This window comes from Rosa chinensis, chromosome 6 (assembly GCF_002994745.2).
Source record: "Rosa chinensis cultivar Old Blush chromosome 6, RchiOBHm-V2, whole genome shotgun sequence".
NCBI classification, from domain to species: Eukaryota; Viridiplantae; Streptophyta; class Magnoliopsida; order Rosales; family Rosaceae; genus Rosa; species Rosa chinensis.
In genome coordinates this window covers 67664574-67684290 of record NC_037093.1, presented here as the reverse complement: position 1 = coordinate 67684290, position 19717 = coordinate 67664574, and the positions used below count along the sequence as shown (strand labels likewise).

At 38.0% G+C, this 19717-nt stretch overlaps 2 protein-coding genes across 2 annotated transcripts; both read left to right on the top strand.

Moving 5' to 3' along the window:
• Nucleotides 1-382: 382 nt before the first annotated feature.
• On the top strand, nucleotides 383-4781 carry LOC112172446 (endo-1,4-beta-xylanase 1). Its single transcript, XM_024309789.2, has 8 exons — nucleotides 383-840; nucleotides 966-1022; nucleotides 1201-1559; nucleotides 1647-1806; nucleotides 2049-2392; nucleotides 2545-2722; nucleotides 2832-3368; nucleotides 3529-4781. Exons 1-8 carry the CDS (start codon nucleotides 763-765, stop codon nucleotides 4645-4647), a joined length of 2832 nt encoding a protein of 943 aa, XP_024165557.1. The 5' UTR covers nucleotides 383-762; the 3' UTR covers nucleotides 4648-4781.
• Nucleotides 4782-15027: 10246 nt separating this feature from the next.
• On the top strand, nucleotides 15028-19496 carry LOC112168798 (homeobox protein knotted-1-like 2). Its single transcript, XM_024305718.2, has 6 exons — nucleotides 15028-15274; nucleotides 15487-15939; nucleotides 16038-16163; nucleotides 16247-16403; nucleotides 18601-18857; nucleotides 18949-19496. The coding sequence occupies exons 2-6, from the start codon at nucleotides 15502-15504 to the stop codon at nucleotides 19153-19155; spliced, it is 1185 nt and encodes a 394-aa protein (XP_024161486.1). The 5' UTR covers nucleotides 15028-15274; nucleotides 15487-15501; the 3' UTR covers nucleotides 19156-19496.
• Nucleotides 19497-19717: the final 221 nt, after the last annotated feature.

The following is a 19717-nucleotide window of genomic DNA, read 5'->3' as shown; positions in this document are numbered from 1 at the left end:
ACTAAATAAAGTTTCAAAATGACACTTATGTGTAATTTTCTATACATTTAATTTCAAGAAGGGGAAGGTAGGCTTCGTCCAATATTGTGGACGATTCATAGTAGAGGAGCATTGAATATTCAACTGGGCCCAACCTTTTCACAAACAGAAGAAAGAGAAATTGGGCTGAACTCCTCCAGAGAACATTGGTTTCTGAATTTGGGTACTCAATGGAGAGAGAACAAGCCCAAACGGTCTCATTTCTGAAACAACTGCCAAGAAATTTACCGACAGAGTTCTTCTTTGACTGGTCCCTTTTCCTCATTCTTCGTTGGACAAAAAAATTCAAAGTTGGGTTCGCACCTTATAAATACTAGGTACCGATACCCATGAAAGCCCAGTCTCACCTAATCCCCAAGGATCCAATAACATCATATGCCTTGCAATCAAAGTCTACAAAGCAAGGAATCATAAACAGAACTTGAAGAGCGTCCATTCCAATTCAAGCATTACCAATCTGCAAAACAAAGCAAAACACAGACACAAACACAAACTTAGAGCTTTGTCATTCCCCAATCCCCACTCCCACACAAAACAAACATTCCGATCATATTGGCCCACGTCGTTAATTGCTTTTAAGGTTTCACAAGAGTTTCAGAGAGGCTGATTGGTTAGAGACTCAGAGGGATGGCCCCGCGCTTTTCGTGTACTTCACTCGTAAAATTCAGTTGGGGTTTTAAGTGGCACCGGTGAATGTATATTTGTATCCGGTGGTGTCTATAAATGTGGACTCTCTTAGCCTTGTGCTGCAATCGTCTTAAGCATAAGCAAAAGCAAAAGCAGAAGCAGAACCATCCTCTGGTACTTATTGGCTTCTCTTTTCTTTCTTGTTGAGCAAAAATGTAGTTGTCTATTTGTATTCTTTGATTAATTAGAAGACCCTTTTTTTTTCTTTTTTTTTTGGGTGGGTTTTGGTGTTGGGTTAGAGATCCGAAGAAGCCATGGAGAACCAAACGATTGAAAATGCCGCCGACGATAACCAGGTTGGTTCTTTCTTTGGCGTTGGGTTTAGTTTTCTTTTCATATTCTAAAATTGGATGTGTTTGATTTTTTTGTTTGCTTACTGGGGTTTTCAGAGCTTGAAATGATAACGAGGGGTTTTAAGAAAGCAACTAACTTGAGTTGAATTCTCCAAGATTAAACTTGTGCTTTTGTATACAGATTGTGAAACAGGATATGGTTAATTCAAGTAGTAGTCATGGTACCAATATCATAGTGAACCATGATTTCTGTGGAGGGCTGCACTCTTGGCACCCCAATTGCTGTGAGGGATATGTAGTTTCAGCTGATTCTGGCCACCCACAAGCAAATTCGGGTGGCAATTATGCAGTTGTTACTAATCGGAAAGAATGCTGGCAAGGATTGGAGCAGGATATCACTGGGAGGGTGTCCCCTGGTTTGACTTACTTGGTTTCGGCTTCTGTTGGGGTTTCCGGACCTCTCGTGGGATGTGTTGATGTCCTGGCAACATTGAAAATGGAATGCCAGGGTTCAGAAACTAAGTATTCGTTAGTTGGGAGGTAAAGGTGTTTTTGTTCTATTACTGGATTTTGGTTCTTTATCAAAGAACGAACTTGTTTTTAACAGTTGTAATTACCTTTTAGCAGAAGTTCTGTATCAAATGGGAAATGGGAAAAGTTGGAAGGCAAATTTTCACTGTCAACAATGCCTGATAAGGTTGTGTTTTACTTGGAAGGGCCTTCTCCTGGAATTGACTTGCTTATACAATCTGTAGTGATCTCTTGTTCCAATCCAAAGGGACGGCGGGTACTACTTCTAATCCCTTTTAGTGTCCCTTTGAATGACTTTGGTTTATTGTATGATAATATAAGAGTAAAAGTGTAGCCATAAGCAAGAAGTTTCAGCTACTGTTATGTAGTTTTATTGATAAGCAACAGTTTCTTTCGTCTGATTTTTTTTTGGTTTTGCCTACCTCATATCTAATTTCTGCTAGTTAATGATTGATTTTGGAATGTTCATCATCCTTTCTAATTTCTCCTCATATCCAGCACGGAAATGCCAGTGATGGAGATGAAGATATAGTCCTAAACCCAAAATTTGAGGATGGCTTGACTAATTGGACTGGAAGAGGCTGCAAGGTAGTCCTACACGGCTCGATGGGAGATGGGAAAATCGTCCCTCAATCTGGAAAAGTTTTTGCTGCTGCAACAGAACGCACACAGAGCTGGAATGGCATTCAGCAGGATATTACTGGAAGAGTGCAACGAAAGCTAGCTTACGAGGCCACTGCTGTTGTCCGGATATTTGGTAACAATGTCACGAGTTCTGATGTACGGGCTACCTTATGGGTGCAGTCACCAAATGGTCGTGAACAGTATATTGGCATTTCTAAGTAATTCTCTTTCTCTATATTTCTCTTTGATCAAATTCTGATATATTTGTTCCTCCAATAACTATAGAACTGTTTTGTTATCTATGTCAAATTTTACTTGTCAGATTACAAAACATATCCCTTCCCTTACTGGAAGTTTGTATGATCTAAAGTGTACAGGCAACGGACAAGGATTGGGCACAGTTGAAGGGGAAATTCCTTTTAAACGGATCCCCATCCAAAGTAGTCGTTTATTTAGAAGGTCCACCAGCAGGAACTGATATTCTTGTCAACAGTTTCGTTGTCAAGCATGCACAGAAAGTCCCTCCTTCTTTTCCACCAGATATTGAGGTTAGTGGGATAACTAAATTTTCTTTTTTTTTTGGTATTGTCTGAGCATGTTTTCTTGGAGCTGAATGCTTAGTACATAAACGTTAAATATATGTTTTTGTTTTTGTAGAATCCTGCTTTTGGAGTAAATATAATTGAGAACAGTAATCTAAGTAATGGCACCAATGGGTGGTTTCCTCTTGGTAATTGCACTTTGAGTGTGGGAACTGGTTCACCGCATATACTTCCTCCAATGGCGAGAGATAGCCTTGGCGCTCATGAACCTTTAAGTGGTCGCTTCATCCTTGTAACCAAGCGCACACAGACTTGGATGGGTCCTGCTCAGATGATTGGTGACAAATTGAAACTCTTTTTGACATATCAAGTATCTGCTTGGGTTCGGATTGGCGCTGGAGCAACTGGTCCACAAAATGTGAACGTTGCACTCGGTGTGGACAATCAGTGGGTGAACGGAGGGCAAGCTGAGGTGGGGGACAACAGATGGCATGAAATTGGTGGTTCCTTTAGAATTGAGAAGCAGCCATCCAAAGTTATGGTGTATATCCAAGGCCCTGCTTCAGGTGTAGACTTAATGGTTGCTGGACTTCAGATATTTCCTGTTGACAGACAAGCAAGATTTAGATACTTGAAGAGGCAGACTGAGAAGGTAAATGGGTTGTTAGCTCATTTGTTTTTATAGGCGGCAATTAATTATTGGCAAACATGACATTATTACAAGCATCATTAAATTTGTCTCATAATATAGACGATTCAAATTGGATTTTCCTTAATTTCTTCTGATTGATCAATTGTTTGTTTCAATGCAGATCCGTAAGCGCGATGTTGTCCTGAAATTTTCAGGATTAGACTGGAGCAGTGCATATGGCAGCTTCGTGAAAATTAAACAATCACAAAACAGTTTTCCATTTGGGACATGCATAAGCAGAACAAACATTGACAATGAAGATTTTGTTGATTTCTTCGTGAAAAACTTTAACTGGTCTGTATTTGGAAATGAACTGAAGTGGTATTGGACTGAACCTCAGAAGGGAAATTTCAATTACAAGGATGCCGATGAGATGGTGGACTTGTGCAAGAGTCACAACATAGATATGCGTGGCCATTGTATCTATTGGGAAGTGGTGGACACGGTCCAGCAATGGATCCGTTCATTGAGCCAAAATGACTTGGCAACTGCTGTCCAAAGTCGAGTAACAGACCTCGTCACCCGCTACAAAGGGAAGTTCAGGCACTATGATGTCAATAATGAGATGCTGCATGGTTCATTCTATCAAGACAAATTGGGTAAAGATATCCGAGCCAACATGTTCAAGATGGCAAACCAATTGGATCCATCTGCACTCCTATTTGTGAATGATTATCATGTCGAGGATGGATGTGATACCAGATCAGCACCAGAAAAGTACATTGAACAGATCCTTGATTTGCAACTACAAGGTGCCCCTGTTGGTGGGATTGGAATTCAAGGACATATAGATAGTCCAGTAGGTCCAATTGTTTGTTCCGCTCTTGATAAATTGGGTATCCTTGGCCTTCCAATCTGGTTCACAGAACTTGATGTGTCATCGAGCAATGAATGTGTTCGTGCAGATGACTTGGAAGTGATGCTTAGGGAAGCATTTGCCAATCCTTCAGTAGAAGGCATAGTCCTGTGGGGTTTCTGGGAGCTGTTCATGAGTCGTGAAAACTCCCATCTAGTGAATGCCGAAGGCGACATCAACGAAGCTGGAAAGCGTTACTTGGAACTTAAGCAAGAGTGGCTATCTCATGCTCATGGGCACATTGATGAACAGGGACAGTTCACGTTTAGAGGCTTCCATGGAACATACAGTGTAGAGATTGCTACCCCCTCCAAGAAAGTTCTGAAGACATTTGTTGTTGACAAGGGTGATGACTCTCCATTTGAGGTTTCCATTGCTCTATAACTCTGCTGCTCATCTTTCACATTCTCAAATTTGTCTGACGTTCTTTACCAGGCTCTATACGAAGAAAACAATGGTTGCATGTATATGGGTTTGTAATTTCTGATAATTGAAATAAAGATGTGATATTAGACTAATATGGGCCAAGCCCACCATGGTCCTCCACAAATAGATACAAAGAATGAAAGCGTCGGATCAACATCAAACGGATTACATTAAACTTGGTATATATAATTTAAAGACTGATCCCTACATGATTTGGGAGTCCAAATTATCATCAAGGGCCCAAACCCAAAATGCCTTTTAGGAAAGAAATGTCCCACCACAATCACATCATTCTGATAGACTCCCACCATCTGCAACTGCCAGTACTACTAGACTATGAGGCTATGACTATGACTACCTGTTGTAGTTGGAGACTTGAAGTTTCCTTTTATTTTCTCTCCATTTGTATGATTATGTTGATAATAGGACCCAAACACAGTCCCATCCCTGTCCCTAAATACCTGGTTACTTCCGACCCCATATCCCACATGGGTGCACAGCAAGACTTTCCGTGGCGCACATTCACCGCTGTTCTTATGCCCTAACATAATCTCGGCGAATAACTATGCATGTTTCCTTGGTGTGACAATGTGAGTTAATTTTGGTCCAATCACACAAACTCTGTTTGCCAGCTACTAATTTTGTAGAGGAAATTAAAACATAAATCATGTCAGACGTAACGTCATTTGATTATATTTATAATCTATTTGAAAATTTATCTAAAAGGAAAGAAAGTATTATGAGTAATTTGAATTGAGATTGAAGTAGACTATTTTGAATCTTAAAATAACGGCGAATATCACCTCACACTAAGTAAATCATTCATAACTTTTAGCCTATTATCTATTTTAGTTGACTCCTGAGTTTTGAGCATGTATATATCATATTTTGGAAAGATTGCCGTTGAATGTTATAGCACAGAGATTTTTCTTAAAATACCCCAACATTTGGGAATACATGAGTGGAGCGGAAAGCCGGAAACTCTAATAGCGTTCAACATATTTTTACATCCATAACGTCACCTTAACCCAATTTCAAATACTCAAGTCTAAGATTGCCAATACTTTTACGGTTTTACCCCATGCTGTATATGAGGTCAGATCGGAAGAGATCACACTCTGAGATATGGTGGTCAGCATCAGTAGAGTTAACGTTTGATATGATGGGGGTGCTGGGTGGGTCGCAGACGTATCAGAAAGTTTACAGAAAACTACTTCTTTTCTCTTCTCAATAAATTGAGAGATGAGAAAGAAAATTGAAAGAAAAACGGACTGGTGGAGTTGCTGAGAAGGGAAAGTGGGACAGAAGCAGAGCTGCTATGATGTCTCCGATACACTAGTGCATCGGGAAACAACTCCCGCGCTGTTTTCGCGCGCCTTCTCCTAAACGACAGCGTTTGCAGGCCCCATGTTGCACCCACCAAACTCTCTGATCTCAGTAGTGAGTGGGTGTGTGAGTGAGTGAGAAAGAACCCCGCTCGATACACTCGTCCTGTCTGTCATTAACCAACACCCAGTTATCCCAGTTTCGAAAGCGTTAGGTATAACTTTCAGAGTTTGGGATGGTTAGATTAGCATCTTGGACAGAGTATACCACAAACAAATTATAATCTAATTATTTTGGGTTCTGGAGTTTGAATATCCTAAAGTAAAAATTTTTGTTCTAGACTCTTTGAAAAATATACCTACTAAAGTGTTTTTACTTTTTTATAGTAAATGAATTCTACAGTTTTTTCACTGTTTTTCTTTGGAAAACTGTGTTAACATTCTGTTCATCTTTTGATTGGTCTTCAGTCTACTGGTATATTTTTTCTCTGAAGTGATCAATCAAACAACTACTAGTCCCAGCCCTACTAGTACGTACTCTACCCCTGCTTACGTACATAAATTATAATTAATAGCCCTTAAAAAAAAAAAATCATTCTACCCTTTATAGCATGAAATCCCATGAATGTAATCAAGTTGTCTTACATGCTGTTCCTACTCAGCAAATGGTAATTTACTTTTGATTGCAGCTAACCTCATATTAAACAAGAATTAGCTACAGACCTTAGGCCAGCTGGTGCTATTCAGGATCATATCAGTTGACTTGAGTGCTCAGCAAGATTTTGTACATTTTAGATCAATAGATCTCCTCTTCATTGATTGCTTCACTGCTTTGGCTTTTCCGTCCGTTTTTGTTTTTTGTTAGCATCATATAAATTATTATGAAACCACCAATATTCTTCTGATCCAACTAGAAACTCAATTGGTGGATTAAACTACTTAATTAATCAATGTAAACTACTTAAAACTTATAAATAACTCGGAGTTCCCGAGACACAGAAAAATTGTCGAAACAATTAGAATTGGTTTTGTGAAAATGTTAGGGCTTTGGTATTGACCGCATATGCTTAGATCCCACTGCAGTTTTAATTATGTAAGCAGATTAACTAGTTATCACTTGCGCATGTATTAATACTTAACTTTTGGTGATTAAAGTAAGCTTTTAACTGTTAAAATTAATATTTGATCTTTTACTGTCAATTTCTAAATTTTAAAATAAAAAGTTCGTTCTGGAAAGGGTTCCTAATAGCCTATGCACACATAGAAAGTTGCTCCAGAAAGGAAAAGGTCCATTTACCACCAGATTCATGCCAATCAGCAATAGAATGCAAGATTATATTGGAATTAAATAGATTGAAAAAGATTGGAAGTTGATTCGTTCCATGGCATAAAGACACATGAAAACATGATCCGTTTCTTTAAATTATTCAACATTTAAGTCTTTATGTTTACGCTAATTTTCATTCCCTCTTGACATCTATCAAATCCGACTCTTAGAAGCTTAATTTAATGATTTTAATCAGACAATTAATACTTTATTCCTAACATGTAGTCAAATAAGCTCAATTCTAGCCTAGTGTTAGTGCTCGTAACTGTGCGATTGAAACAGCCATCTGAATATGATCTTTACCCTTGAACAAAAAGACAGAACTTTTATTGACTCACTTTGCTTGCGACTCCTCAACCGATCTTTACCTTCATAATTGTAATTAGAGGCAAACAAAAGTGGAATAATTTGCTTAGCTTTCTAGCTAGCTAATAAAGCAAATGATAATTGTGTTTACTGTGCTTTGTTAAACACATTGTGCTAAGCAGCTGGGTGGGGACTAATTATCCCAGATAGGTACCACTAATCAAACTTAAGTGGACAATATCTTTCCACGTACAGCTTGTTAATTTGGAATCTCAACCAAACTAGTGTGCATTATCTCTTTGGATGCTCTACAGAAAGTTTGATTGGTTGATTAAGGAAGTATATTAAACTTCCCAATGTCTCACGAGGTTTCCTTATATTCTTTCTTTTTTTCCCTATATTTATTTGTGGTGTATCTAATTCTGACTAGATTAAGAACGATATCCTAATGAAGGGTATAGGGTTTGGATTTTATTGTGGTGTATTATGAACCAAGCTTAAGAACTTGTATGAAATGTCATTAATTTGTGCGTGTTGAAATCATGCTTCTGGATAACTTTTATATTTTTTGTAGGGTTTTGATCTGTAATTTCCGTACCCTACTAGTTTGTCTAAGTCTAATATAAATAAATTCATTATGTGCAATAATTAAAGAGATTATTCGTTTACTTTTTTATTTTTGGATAATTATATTCTTTATTTTACGCTAATTTACACTCATTATTTTATTTTAAATAAAAAATTCTTAGAAAAAGACAAATTTAAAGTACTCAAAAAAAAAAAGGATTGAAATCTATTTAAAAACTCTCCTTATTTAAATAGAAAAGAGAACTTTTTGTTTCATTGTAATTATTTTTTTTAAAACTGAAAGAGAATTGTTGTTGATTATATATATACGTGTGGATCCCTGCGATTCAAACTTGTGAGTGAGTTGACAGGAACAGCTCATTCATATGATGATGAGAAGATGGCGATGTGATGGGAAAAAGGCAGGCACCAATAATAGACAGGTGAACGTACTGTACAGCAAATGCAAATGCTAATCTAATTTGGTATAATCTAATCTTAGACTGAAGTACTTAACCCAACCCAACCCAACCTGGAATGAAATCATGAATCTTATATAATACTCTAATATTATTATTAAGTACTTAACAGTTAACCCAACCCCTAATCTTGTAATGCTAGAGTCCAAAAAGAGATGAAAAGAGAAATGTAATGGTGCATTAATTTGTTTTAGGACGACAGCTTGCCACGACACAACTGATTTGATATCTTAATTAAACAGTGCGGTTACTAATCTATAATAAATAATCTATCTGAAATTTTCCTTTGGAGTTTGGACTTAATTATAAGACTGTGTCTAAGCTCTAACTTGGGTTCCATACATTCTGCAGGGGAATTACTTTACTTTTACGCGAAGGTAAAGAAACACGACGAAGTCTGTTTAGGTATTATGACTATTATCAGAGGAGTCTGTGACTCTGTGCCGACTATGAATGTGTAGAAAGATGTGCCGACTATGAATGTGTAGAAAGAAGAAATAAAAATGAAGAATAAGCTAGCTGCATATTTGGTCAATATTGTTTGGGAGCGACCGAGTATATGAAAGTGCGAGCACTGCAGCCTGAGTGCCTGGGGAAGAAGGAAGGAGCAATAGTGGGTGAGTGTGAACAGTAACAGTGAAACAGTAAGTAGTGGTACTCACAGTACAGCAAGCACCCTGATACTGGTGTACCAGTAGTACAGTCTCTCTCTGTCTGGGTGAGACGTCCAATCCAGCATTCAGAGTTATCTGGGAAGAGAGAAGAAAAGAAAGACAGGTGGACATGGCCCCCAAGTACTAGTAGCGCGCATCTTTCGGGGGTATTCTAACCTAATAGAAAAATCTAGTCCCCAGTGGCAGTAGGGTCTCTCTCTCTCTCTCTCTCTCTCTCTCAGTCTCAGTCTCAGTTTGGCTTTAAATTCTCTGGCTGCGTGCGTCGTGCAGCTCAGATCGATCGGTGGTCGTCGTCACCAGCCATACCTCTGCTCTCCCTCCCTCGAGGAATTAGATGTCGCATGATGTTCTAATTAATTGCGATCACCGTGAAATCCTCACCTATTCTTATCTAATGCGAGGAGGTTATAATAATTGTTGCATATTATTTCCTCACTCTTTACCCCAATCTCTTGCAGTGCTCGCTGAGCCATCCCTCTTCTCTCTCTCAATGATAAAATAATGCGCGCGTTAATTTAGGTAACTTGATTCTGTACTTTGATGCATGCGTCATTCAGTCAGTCATATTGTACACACGTGCTTTTCCTGCAATTCAAACTGAACATTACTTTCGTCCCATACATTGCACCACACCAGGTCTCTATTTTACCGGTTACCCGGTTAATTTACTCCAGCAAAGGGTAAGTTATTGTTTACAGTCCACAAAACAGCGTATGAGATCCTTCAATGAGCTTGTTTTTGAGGGATATGGTTACTTTTACTTTCGGAAATAAGCAATCAGCAAGGATAAACAGAAGAAGCAATAAATGGTGGACATATATTGCTTATTTTCGGTAGTTTGAGAAAGTTAAAATTCCTTCTCTTTTAGTTTATGCTTGATACTATAATTGATAGTTTTGCGACAACGAGTCAATCAAATGTCTTTTCATTATAAATTCTTTTTAAGACATGTCGATTTGGAAGCAGAGATAGCAAACTGCTGATATTTTTAACTGGACGAGACTGGTTTCATCTTCTTGGAATAAACAGAAGGATACAGTTCCATGTTCATATCATTCAACTCTGTAGTAATCTGGGTCAAATACCTCTATTTTGGTCTTCTACAAGCAGAGATACTAATGCTATAAAATTCTAAAATGTGTACCTGATTTATCATATGGTGGAGCGATGAACATGTAATAAGCCAATGATAAGTATTATAATCACCAATTAATTATTGGGGGTGTGATCTTACCATTTGGAAAACAGTAAATTTAGCTAAGTAAAACATTTGATCTTACCAAATTAATTAGTCATTCTTATCCTTAAATTCCACCTGTCATTAGTGTGCATAGGTTAATGAGACGAGATTGAGGGGGCTACATCTAATTAGCGACAGGTGTGTCCATAATTTTCTTTTTGGGGGTGTGCCTGTTGGATCTAAGCAAAGGTATGTACTGGCAGTGTACGCGACTATTTTCTTCTGATCGAGTTAAACCCTATTTCTTCATTATTGGTAGAAAATAGAACTTAAAAGTTATAATCGAATCAAGTAGAGATTTAAATCAAAAACTACAATTTTTAGTTCAATAGTACATTTTTTTTTATCAGGTAGTTAGCTGTTAGTAACTTACACACCTATGCAGTGATATCTCAGCGCCAGAACACTTGCACCGATATTGCGACGAAAGCCAGGTAAAGCCAGACTAATCCACTGCACCGCAGACGCACGAACCCAAAGGATCCCTCAAATCTGCTAGCCACAAGATGGAGTTAGGATTCGAACGCTAGACCTGGGGGTTCCATACTAGGCTGTTCGACCAACACACCATGTGGTTCAGTTCAATAGTACATTGTGCACTCAGCAATAAAGTTCAGCTATCCTTTTTTTCTCACTTGAATAAAAAGGAATGTAAATTTCTTACAAGAAATAAACTGTTCCTAATAATATAAGACACATAATGACCTAACCCAAATGGAGACAGCAAAAGAGGTGGGAGCTTAAATAGTTTTATTATAAACAAGATTTTGTTAACAATGATCCATCCAGAATAAGGCATGCTCCTCAATCCTAAATTAATCGATACTGCATCGCAATGAAGTAAAAAACTCTCTAGGTCTTTTCATCATGTCCCAAAATTAAACCCCAGCCAATTCCGCAACACCTACAACTTGGTTGGAGGCCCCTGGCCAATTAACCCCATTAACCATGTTCACCAAATCTATAGCTGTTCTCGTATAACCCTAGAAAAACAAGGCCATGCCTAGACGAAGCTCCCCACTCTACCAATGCAACAATAGATACCAATTCAAGTACTATAGAGTCTCCAGGGATCGCCAAAGTTGTGATGACCGCTGTACAAATTAAATCTCACGTCTCTTCGCAATACAACAAGTTTATTTTTAGTTCAATCGAATTAAGAAAATTACATTGACAATTTTCAATAAGTGAAAACTCTTTAAAAATAATTTAATTAACCCCAATTTTTCTATGGGTGCGGCTATTGCCACCCTACCATTTTCTTTGTTCACCCTACAAATATTTGAATTATTGAAAGACTATATTACCCAAATGCAAAATGACTAATAAGTACACTAATTTTCTAAAATTTAAATCTTTAAGGAAAACTAAATACATAACTAATTAAATACAAAATTCTGATAACGTTAATCTTCACCTTCTCCATCCAAATTTCAATTTATTACAGTTTTCTTTTTTATCTTTTTGTTGCGTCCACATCGTTAATTTGTTATTCAATTCACAAAACCATTAGTGTTAACTTCATCAAAATCTTTATAATACTTTTAGAAACACCGAAAGTAAAAAATTTAAAACACGAAAAAAAAATCAATATTTTTTTCATTGCTCATAGTAGCACTTACTAATTTTTTAATATGGATTGAAATAAACGAACATTGAAACTGAATGGAAAAAATAAAAAAATAGAAGTAAATCAAATTATGATTTTATAAGGAAATTTTAATATATTTTAGGACGTCTTTTTAATTGATATAAATTAAATGAGAAATTTTCGTTAAACAAAATTTTTTTTATATGATGGAGGATATTCTTAGAAAGAGAAATGGGTTGGATAAGTAAATCTAATAATTGTAATTAAATTGTAGGGTGTAATGAGCAAGTAGGGTGAACAAAGAAAATTGTAGGGTGGCAATAGCCTCACCCTTTTTCTATTTAGTATTATTTGGTCTAATAACATCTCTCAACATTAATTTGAAAAAAAATCAATATGCACTCTCTCTCGAACTCTCTTCTAGGGTTTCCTCTTAGCGGTGCGGTCAGTTTTCTCCGAGATGAAGGCGTGGTCTTCTCCTTGGGGTTTCATAGAAGGTTGAGTCATGACCTTGCGTGGTGGCTCCTACTAGCACTGGGTGGCTTTTGCGATCCTCATTTTGCTTACCTTGCTTACGCTGCTTCTCCATTTGATAGAGGTAACACTGGTATCGTTGCTGCTATCGATGGCTTCGATCTATCCTCAGCTCCTGTTGATCCAGATGGGGGTAAGGTCGTGATGGCATGGCATGCTTGGTGGTTAGGATATGAGATTGTTGTCAGCGGCTTTGGCAGTCTGCAGATCCATGATTGCATGCATGGTGGTCTAGATGCGGCTGGTGGCTGGTTTGCCCCAATCTGCTGGGTGATGGCTACTCCGGTAATGGCATGCATGACGGAAAGGAGATTGTGGCTATGGGTTGGCAGATCAAGTCGGAGTCTGGACGGCTGGTGTCATCGGACTATGATGTCGCGACTGTGCAGCGATCTGTGGAGGCGGCAGGTGGGTCTGCTGTAGCGCCGGAGGTGTCTGGGCCAGATCTAGAGTTTGCTAGGATTGATTTACCAGTCCTGGAGTGGAGTGCGGCGAAGGGCTGCGAGCAGAAAGGGATGCCGGAAACATCGGCGGGAAACCCTAGTTTTGTACTAGGATTGACCGATAGTTTGACTGGGCTGGATACTGGGCCAGTGGATATTGTTGGGTTTGGGACTGATTTCAATGGGCTGCTGGCTTTGATTGGGCCTGTTTGTAAGGAGCTCAAATTAGACTATATACGGCAGATCTTCAAGAAGGGCCCGAGGAGCAACATGTTGCCGAGGTTGTTGGTTACTAAGGAGACTGAGGAAGGTGTTGATTCCCACCCTATGGGGGAGGGATTAGCCCTTTCTTAAGTTCTCTAAGCTTTTAGACATTCTGGACTCAAGCGTTTTGAAGTATGGGTGATTTCTATAGGCTTTTATAAGACGTTTCTAGTTGATATTTGTACCATAATTGCGTGATTGACAGATTAGACTAGATGAATATATTTTTCTTAGAGAGCGAGATTATTCTTGTTTAGGTTAGGCTTGCTGTTTTTCTATCTTTTTAGACTTTAATGAGTTTAGTTGTGCCTTAGATAAGTTACCCGGTTTGTCCCGGAATTTCTTATGTAAATTCTGTTAGACTCTGGCCTGTTTTCATGGTTTGATTACTAATGCAATCAATTCCTATTAAAAAAAAAAAACATCTCTCTTTGGTAAATTTGAGGTTATGAGTTCGACTCATATATAATTTGTGTATATTTTTAATTGTTGATAATAAAGAGATAGAAAAAAACAATTGTATTTTTTTTTTTTTTTGAACTAATGAAAATTTCATTGATAAAAAACGCATGCTAAGAATGTCATTACATACCTGCCCGTTGACACATAATAATGGCCAGAACAAAGATTCATGGAGGAGCCATAATGATGCATAGGATAGACTAGCTATATTTGAACCTATCACTCACTTATTAAAAGCGAGCCTATAACTATGCCAAACATTTACATAGTTTATAGGCTAAACATAAAAGAAAAACCCTATATCTTATCCTTGCCCTTTAAACTAGGGCTCTGAGGCTTACCTGAATACAGAACACTCAGGACATCTTCAGCATAAACTTTCTTTGCTTTAGAAGGATTTTTGTTCTTGGATCCCAGTGGCCGACCTCTCTTCTTCTTTCCATCAGGAAGCTATACTTGTATAGGTTTAGGCATCATTACCTCAGCAGGCACTAACATACCATCTGGTGTCTCCACTAATCCCAGAGATTTTGCATTAAGCTTGGTAGGGAATTCATGCATTTTTACCTTCTTGGAGGGAGCAACAGGGCTTGTCTTGCCTTCCAGTAAATCAGACATAAAAAATTGTAGCTTTTTTGGAGAAGGGAAAGACATTTTTACCGTACTTTTATTCTGATAAAAAGGAGTTGATATATATAACAATTTTGCTCACCTAAGAAAATATGAGATACAGTTGAATCTTAATCACATATATTTAATTAAAAGACAGAAATTATAACAACTTAAAACTGTCTATTTATTCTCGGTAGTCAGAGTTCATTTGTCTATTTTGTCCCTAAAAAAAGTATTCTCAGGCGAGTAGCTCTAATGTAAATGATACCGAGGAGTAAGAAAGTTAAAAAACCAGGTCCTAAGTTCAAGCATGAGGGTATAAGTGAAATTCTTTGATCTTCTTTATAAAAAAGGCAAAAAAACGTGTCGGAATATCTTTATACAGGAAAAAAAGAGAAAGAGAAAGGGATAACATATTGAATTTAAAAATAAAAAAGCCAGCAAAATTGAAAGGTCCGTGAAACAAAGGTTAAAATCATACACTGAGAGGGAAGAGAGATATGGAAGAAAAATCTCTTTAATATAATCTAATCTATTGTCTTGCCTTATCGCTAGGTCTTCTATAGCGAGCGTCATAGCTAGCTTTCCACCATTTTCAAAATACTTCTTTTTCTCGCGACAAAGAAAACTAGACTCTTTTTCAGCCACGTCTCCACCCCCAGAAACGGTGCCGCTGCCGGTTCGACCGGCCACGCCTTCCAGCTCCGCCCCTTCGTCTTGATCCTCCGCCTCATCAACATGTCAAACCGAATTCATTGACGGTTATAACATGCCCTTATTCTTGCTTAATTAGTTTCACCTCCAGCACTCCATGCTTTAATTGGCCATAAATATTAGTTCCCATTTCCCTTGAACAATACCTGCAGGCCATGCTTAGGAACTTAGGGTTTCAATTTCTTCCTTTCATCAGTTCTTAATTTAGTTTGCTTAGGGTTTTCGGTGCTTAAATTATAGCTGAAACAATCAGTTGTAGGTCGTCGAGTTGGAAATGGAGGAATACAATAATAGTAATGAAATGGATCATGAGAATCAAGGCACTCCTAGAGGAAATTTCCTCTACGCTTCTCCAAATCTTGGAGGCAACTATGGTAGAGCTGCTGCTGCTGCTGCAGGTGATCATAATCAGCAGATCAACACCTTTCATCTTCAATCAAGCGGTGGTGAGTGTTTTCCGTCAACACAACCAACCGTGAAGACCGAAGCAGCCGGTAGTACTTCCCAGCATGCTCATCACCACCACCACAAATTTCATCATCCTCAGTTTCCTCCTCCTTCATTAATATTGTCAAGAGGGCACAATGATCAGATACCGGTTCAGCAGCAGCAGCACATAGAAAACGAGAATGAAGTAGAGGCCATCAAAGCTAAGATCATCGCTCACCCTCACTACTCTAACCTCTTGCAAGCTTACATGGATTGCCAAAGGGTATATAACACTAGCTACATGACTCTAGCTAGTTCTAAAGCTTCTGTTAGTTATCTATTTTTTTTCCTCTTACTGGCTGTATTATCGATTGAATTTAGGTGGGAGCTCCTTCTGAAGTTGTGGCTCGTCTCTCAGCTGCGCGCCAAGAGTTTGAAGCACGACAGCGATCTTCAGTCAGTTCGAGAGATGCTTCTTCAAAAGACCCCGAACTCGATCAGTTCATGGTGATTATGATCCAATGTTTTTTTTTTAAATTCCCTCTTCTTACCTCGATTAAAATTTGGATGATTAAAACTTGGTTAAACAGGAAGCTTACTATGATATGCTGGTTAAGTATCGGGAGGAACTAACAAGGCCCATACAAGAAGCAATGGATTTCATGAGGAAGATTGAAACTCAGCTTAACATGCTTGGCAATAACAGCAACACTACTCCTCTGCGCATCTTCTCGGCCTCTGCACTAGGTAATTAAGTACTTAATTAATCATTAGATTAGATCAAACAATTAACCTTAATCATTCTCGATCAGATTTTGGTTTGCTTGTTCTTGATTCTTGGAATGGTAGTCTAGTTAATCTAGTCCAACTGTTGTTTTGTCTTCCTTGAGAACCGTAAACTAAACCTGTCAGAGATCTCTCGTTCAGCGACGACTTGTTGTCAAGTCTGGTGTTGAGATTTGAACACAACTTTGACCCAGATTTCGAATAATGGTATTTGCATTCCTGATGTTGAAGGGCAAATTACGAAGAGGAAGAAGATGAAGATCGAAGAAGCATCAGCAACCAGTACACCTACCCTTTTCACGAGAGGCTTAATTAACATACACATACCGTACGTAATCACGAGCTCAATAGTGTGATTAATTTAGGCTTAATTAATCCTCTGCTTAATTATATATTATAAGATTTCATTAGAATATTTATATGTCCACATTGGGAAAGAAAGGAGTAGCAGGTTAGCAGGTTAAGACAAACGCACTTGGATCGAGTAGTACTACTACAGTACTACATCCCATATAGAATTATAGATGATCATGGTTAGATTCACGGAACCAGTGTCTGACAAATTCTCGATCATTCTTATTTCTCTTATTAGGGTTTTGTTTATGTAGGTTTGTGGGATTTACAAATGCCATGTTAGCCTAGAGATGGAAATAGCATAATCATTGTTTTCATTCCCATTCCCTTTTTGCCAAAATAAAAAAAATCCATGTCTTTCATTCCCGAGTTCATAATCCTATTCCTCACTGGTTATGCAAAAACTAGTGCTTTGTATTTTAAAATTTTTTTTTTTTTTAACAATAACTTTCTTTTGGTCTGCTTTTTTTTTTTTTTTTTTCAAAACCTATGAATAAACAAGACCTTGCATCCCTATAGAAACAATAATGTAATAAATAACATAAGATGCTGTTTAAATCAGCCGCACCTTGTAGCTAGCAGAAAGCTAGTACGGACATGTCAGCATTAATTTGAGAATTAATACCACCCTTCATTTATTAGCGTCCATGCTAGACTAAGTCCCAGATTTGACATCTCATGCCACAAAAGAAAAAAGAAAGGAAAAAAAAAAAAAACCGACATCTCTTGCCAATTTGACGAGGAAACTATCTTTTGTTAACCACAAATGGTATTGTGTTCAACTGGTTTAATCCTGCATTGCATTTGCATATGATTTTCTCTTGATTTTATACTCTATTTCTTCTGCTACCTTGTCCATTATTATTTGGTAGAGTGATCCAGTTGCCTAGTTAATCTACGCGCTGGCTAGCACAGAAGGCGATTGCTTATTAGCTGGATAATAGTCACGTACTGCTTAGTAATTTGGTAATGGAGTCTGTTTATTAGACGTACAGTCTTCATATTAATTTCATAGGCCCTCATAATACGTGGTCGACTCATAATACGTGGTCGACAAAATAACTAATTGATGTCATGGGCTCTTGTAGTCAGAGTGGTGCCTGGCCTCTCCCATTATTCATCCTCTACTGGTTTTACTTGGAGGGAGAAACTTATATGAGGAGCATAGCACATGTAGTACTTACTGGGATTGAATTCCAATTTCCGAGATCTTCTGAGACTGTTTTGAGTCTTTTAATTAACTGACTTCTTTATGCCCATCTCTACTTTACTCTGATAACATTTATCTTGATCTTACACCCTTCTCATATTTCATGCGTTCTTATCTTATCCTTGCTCTTTTGGCATGCTTTTCTAAGTTAGCCCCTCTTTCGGTCTTCATTTGTTTTGGATGTACCCTCTTAAGTGTGAGAGAATTGCTATGGCAACTAGAATATAAATAAATAAATAAAATAAAATAAACAGTAATATGAGTGAAATGTTGACAAACATGTAGTGACTCCCATCTTAAGTAGCTTGGTTTAAAAGATATCCAGTTAAATCAGACCAAGCTAAGAAATAAATGATAGTAATAATATATGTGGGTGCATTAGTTAGTTTAGTTTCAGAACTGTATCGACCCGATCAAGCAGAAGTTGCTCATGCATTTTCTCCGTTTTTTGTGATCTGAGAAGTAGCAGATGTGATATAGTAGCCTGATTTATTTGTCAAGATTATTGGCCAATTAATGTTTTTTCTGTTGCACAAGTTTCCAGTCTCTTCTTGATAACCAATCTAAGATTACATATTACATGTACATACACAGAGGACAAGTGTGACGGAAATGGTTCATCTGAAGAGGACCAAGACAACAACAGCGGTGGAGAAACAGAAGTAGCCGAGATTGATCCGAGAGCTGAAGACAGAGAGCTTAAGAACCACCTGTTAAGAAAGTACAGTGGTTACTTGAGTAGCCTCAAGCAAGAGCTTTCCAAGAAAAAGAAGAAAGGAAAATTGCCCAAAGACGCCCGGCAGAAGCTTCTCAGTTGGTGGGAGTTGCATTACAAGTGGCCATATCCTTCGGTACATACTATACTCGACTACCCTTAACAATCGCTTGTTATTGTAGGTTTTGTTGTCAGACTGTTAATTTGCATGTTCACCTATAATACAGGAATCGGAGAAGGTGGCATTGGCAGAGTCAACAGGTTTGGATCAGAAGCAGATAAACAACTGGTTCATAAATCAAAGGAAGAGGCACTGGAAACCATCGGAGGACATGCAGTTCATGGTGATGGATGGGTTGCATCCACAGAATGCAGCAGCCCTCTATATGGATGGCCACTACATTGGTGATGGTCATTACCGTCTCGGTCCCTAATTCATCACGTTAAGCAATATTTAAGTTAATTTGGCCTCCCTGTTCCTGTTTGATTACTTATTCATGTGACTGCTCAAGCAGTACATGAAATTAATCTAGTTGGGCGAGCTTATATAGTTTGGTATCCAAAGACCGAAGCAAACTGCAAAGTCTGCGAGTCATAGTTTGTGATTGCTATCGCTACAGTTGGGTGGGTAATGTTTACATGCATTGTCAATCTGATAAGATATGTATATTTTTCTGTTGATCATTACAGTTAGTGTTTGAAGTTTACAACATGACGTTTCAGGTTGATGATCAGCAGTAAGCTGTATGATTGTGATTTTCTTTTAATCTCTCAATATCTAATCTACTTATCCAGCATGCATGGTTGTACTTGCACGTACCCAAAAAAAAAAATGCGATATGCATAAGTGCGTAGTCCCCCATAAAGTAAGACATAGATAGGATATATACAGATGGAAGAATGAACAAAATAATGGAAGTGAGATCGTTCTGATTCTCTAAATTCTACCTTTAGATCATCCTACAAAGTCGTGATTTCTTTTTTCTTTCTAAACAT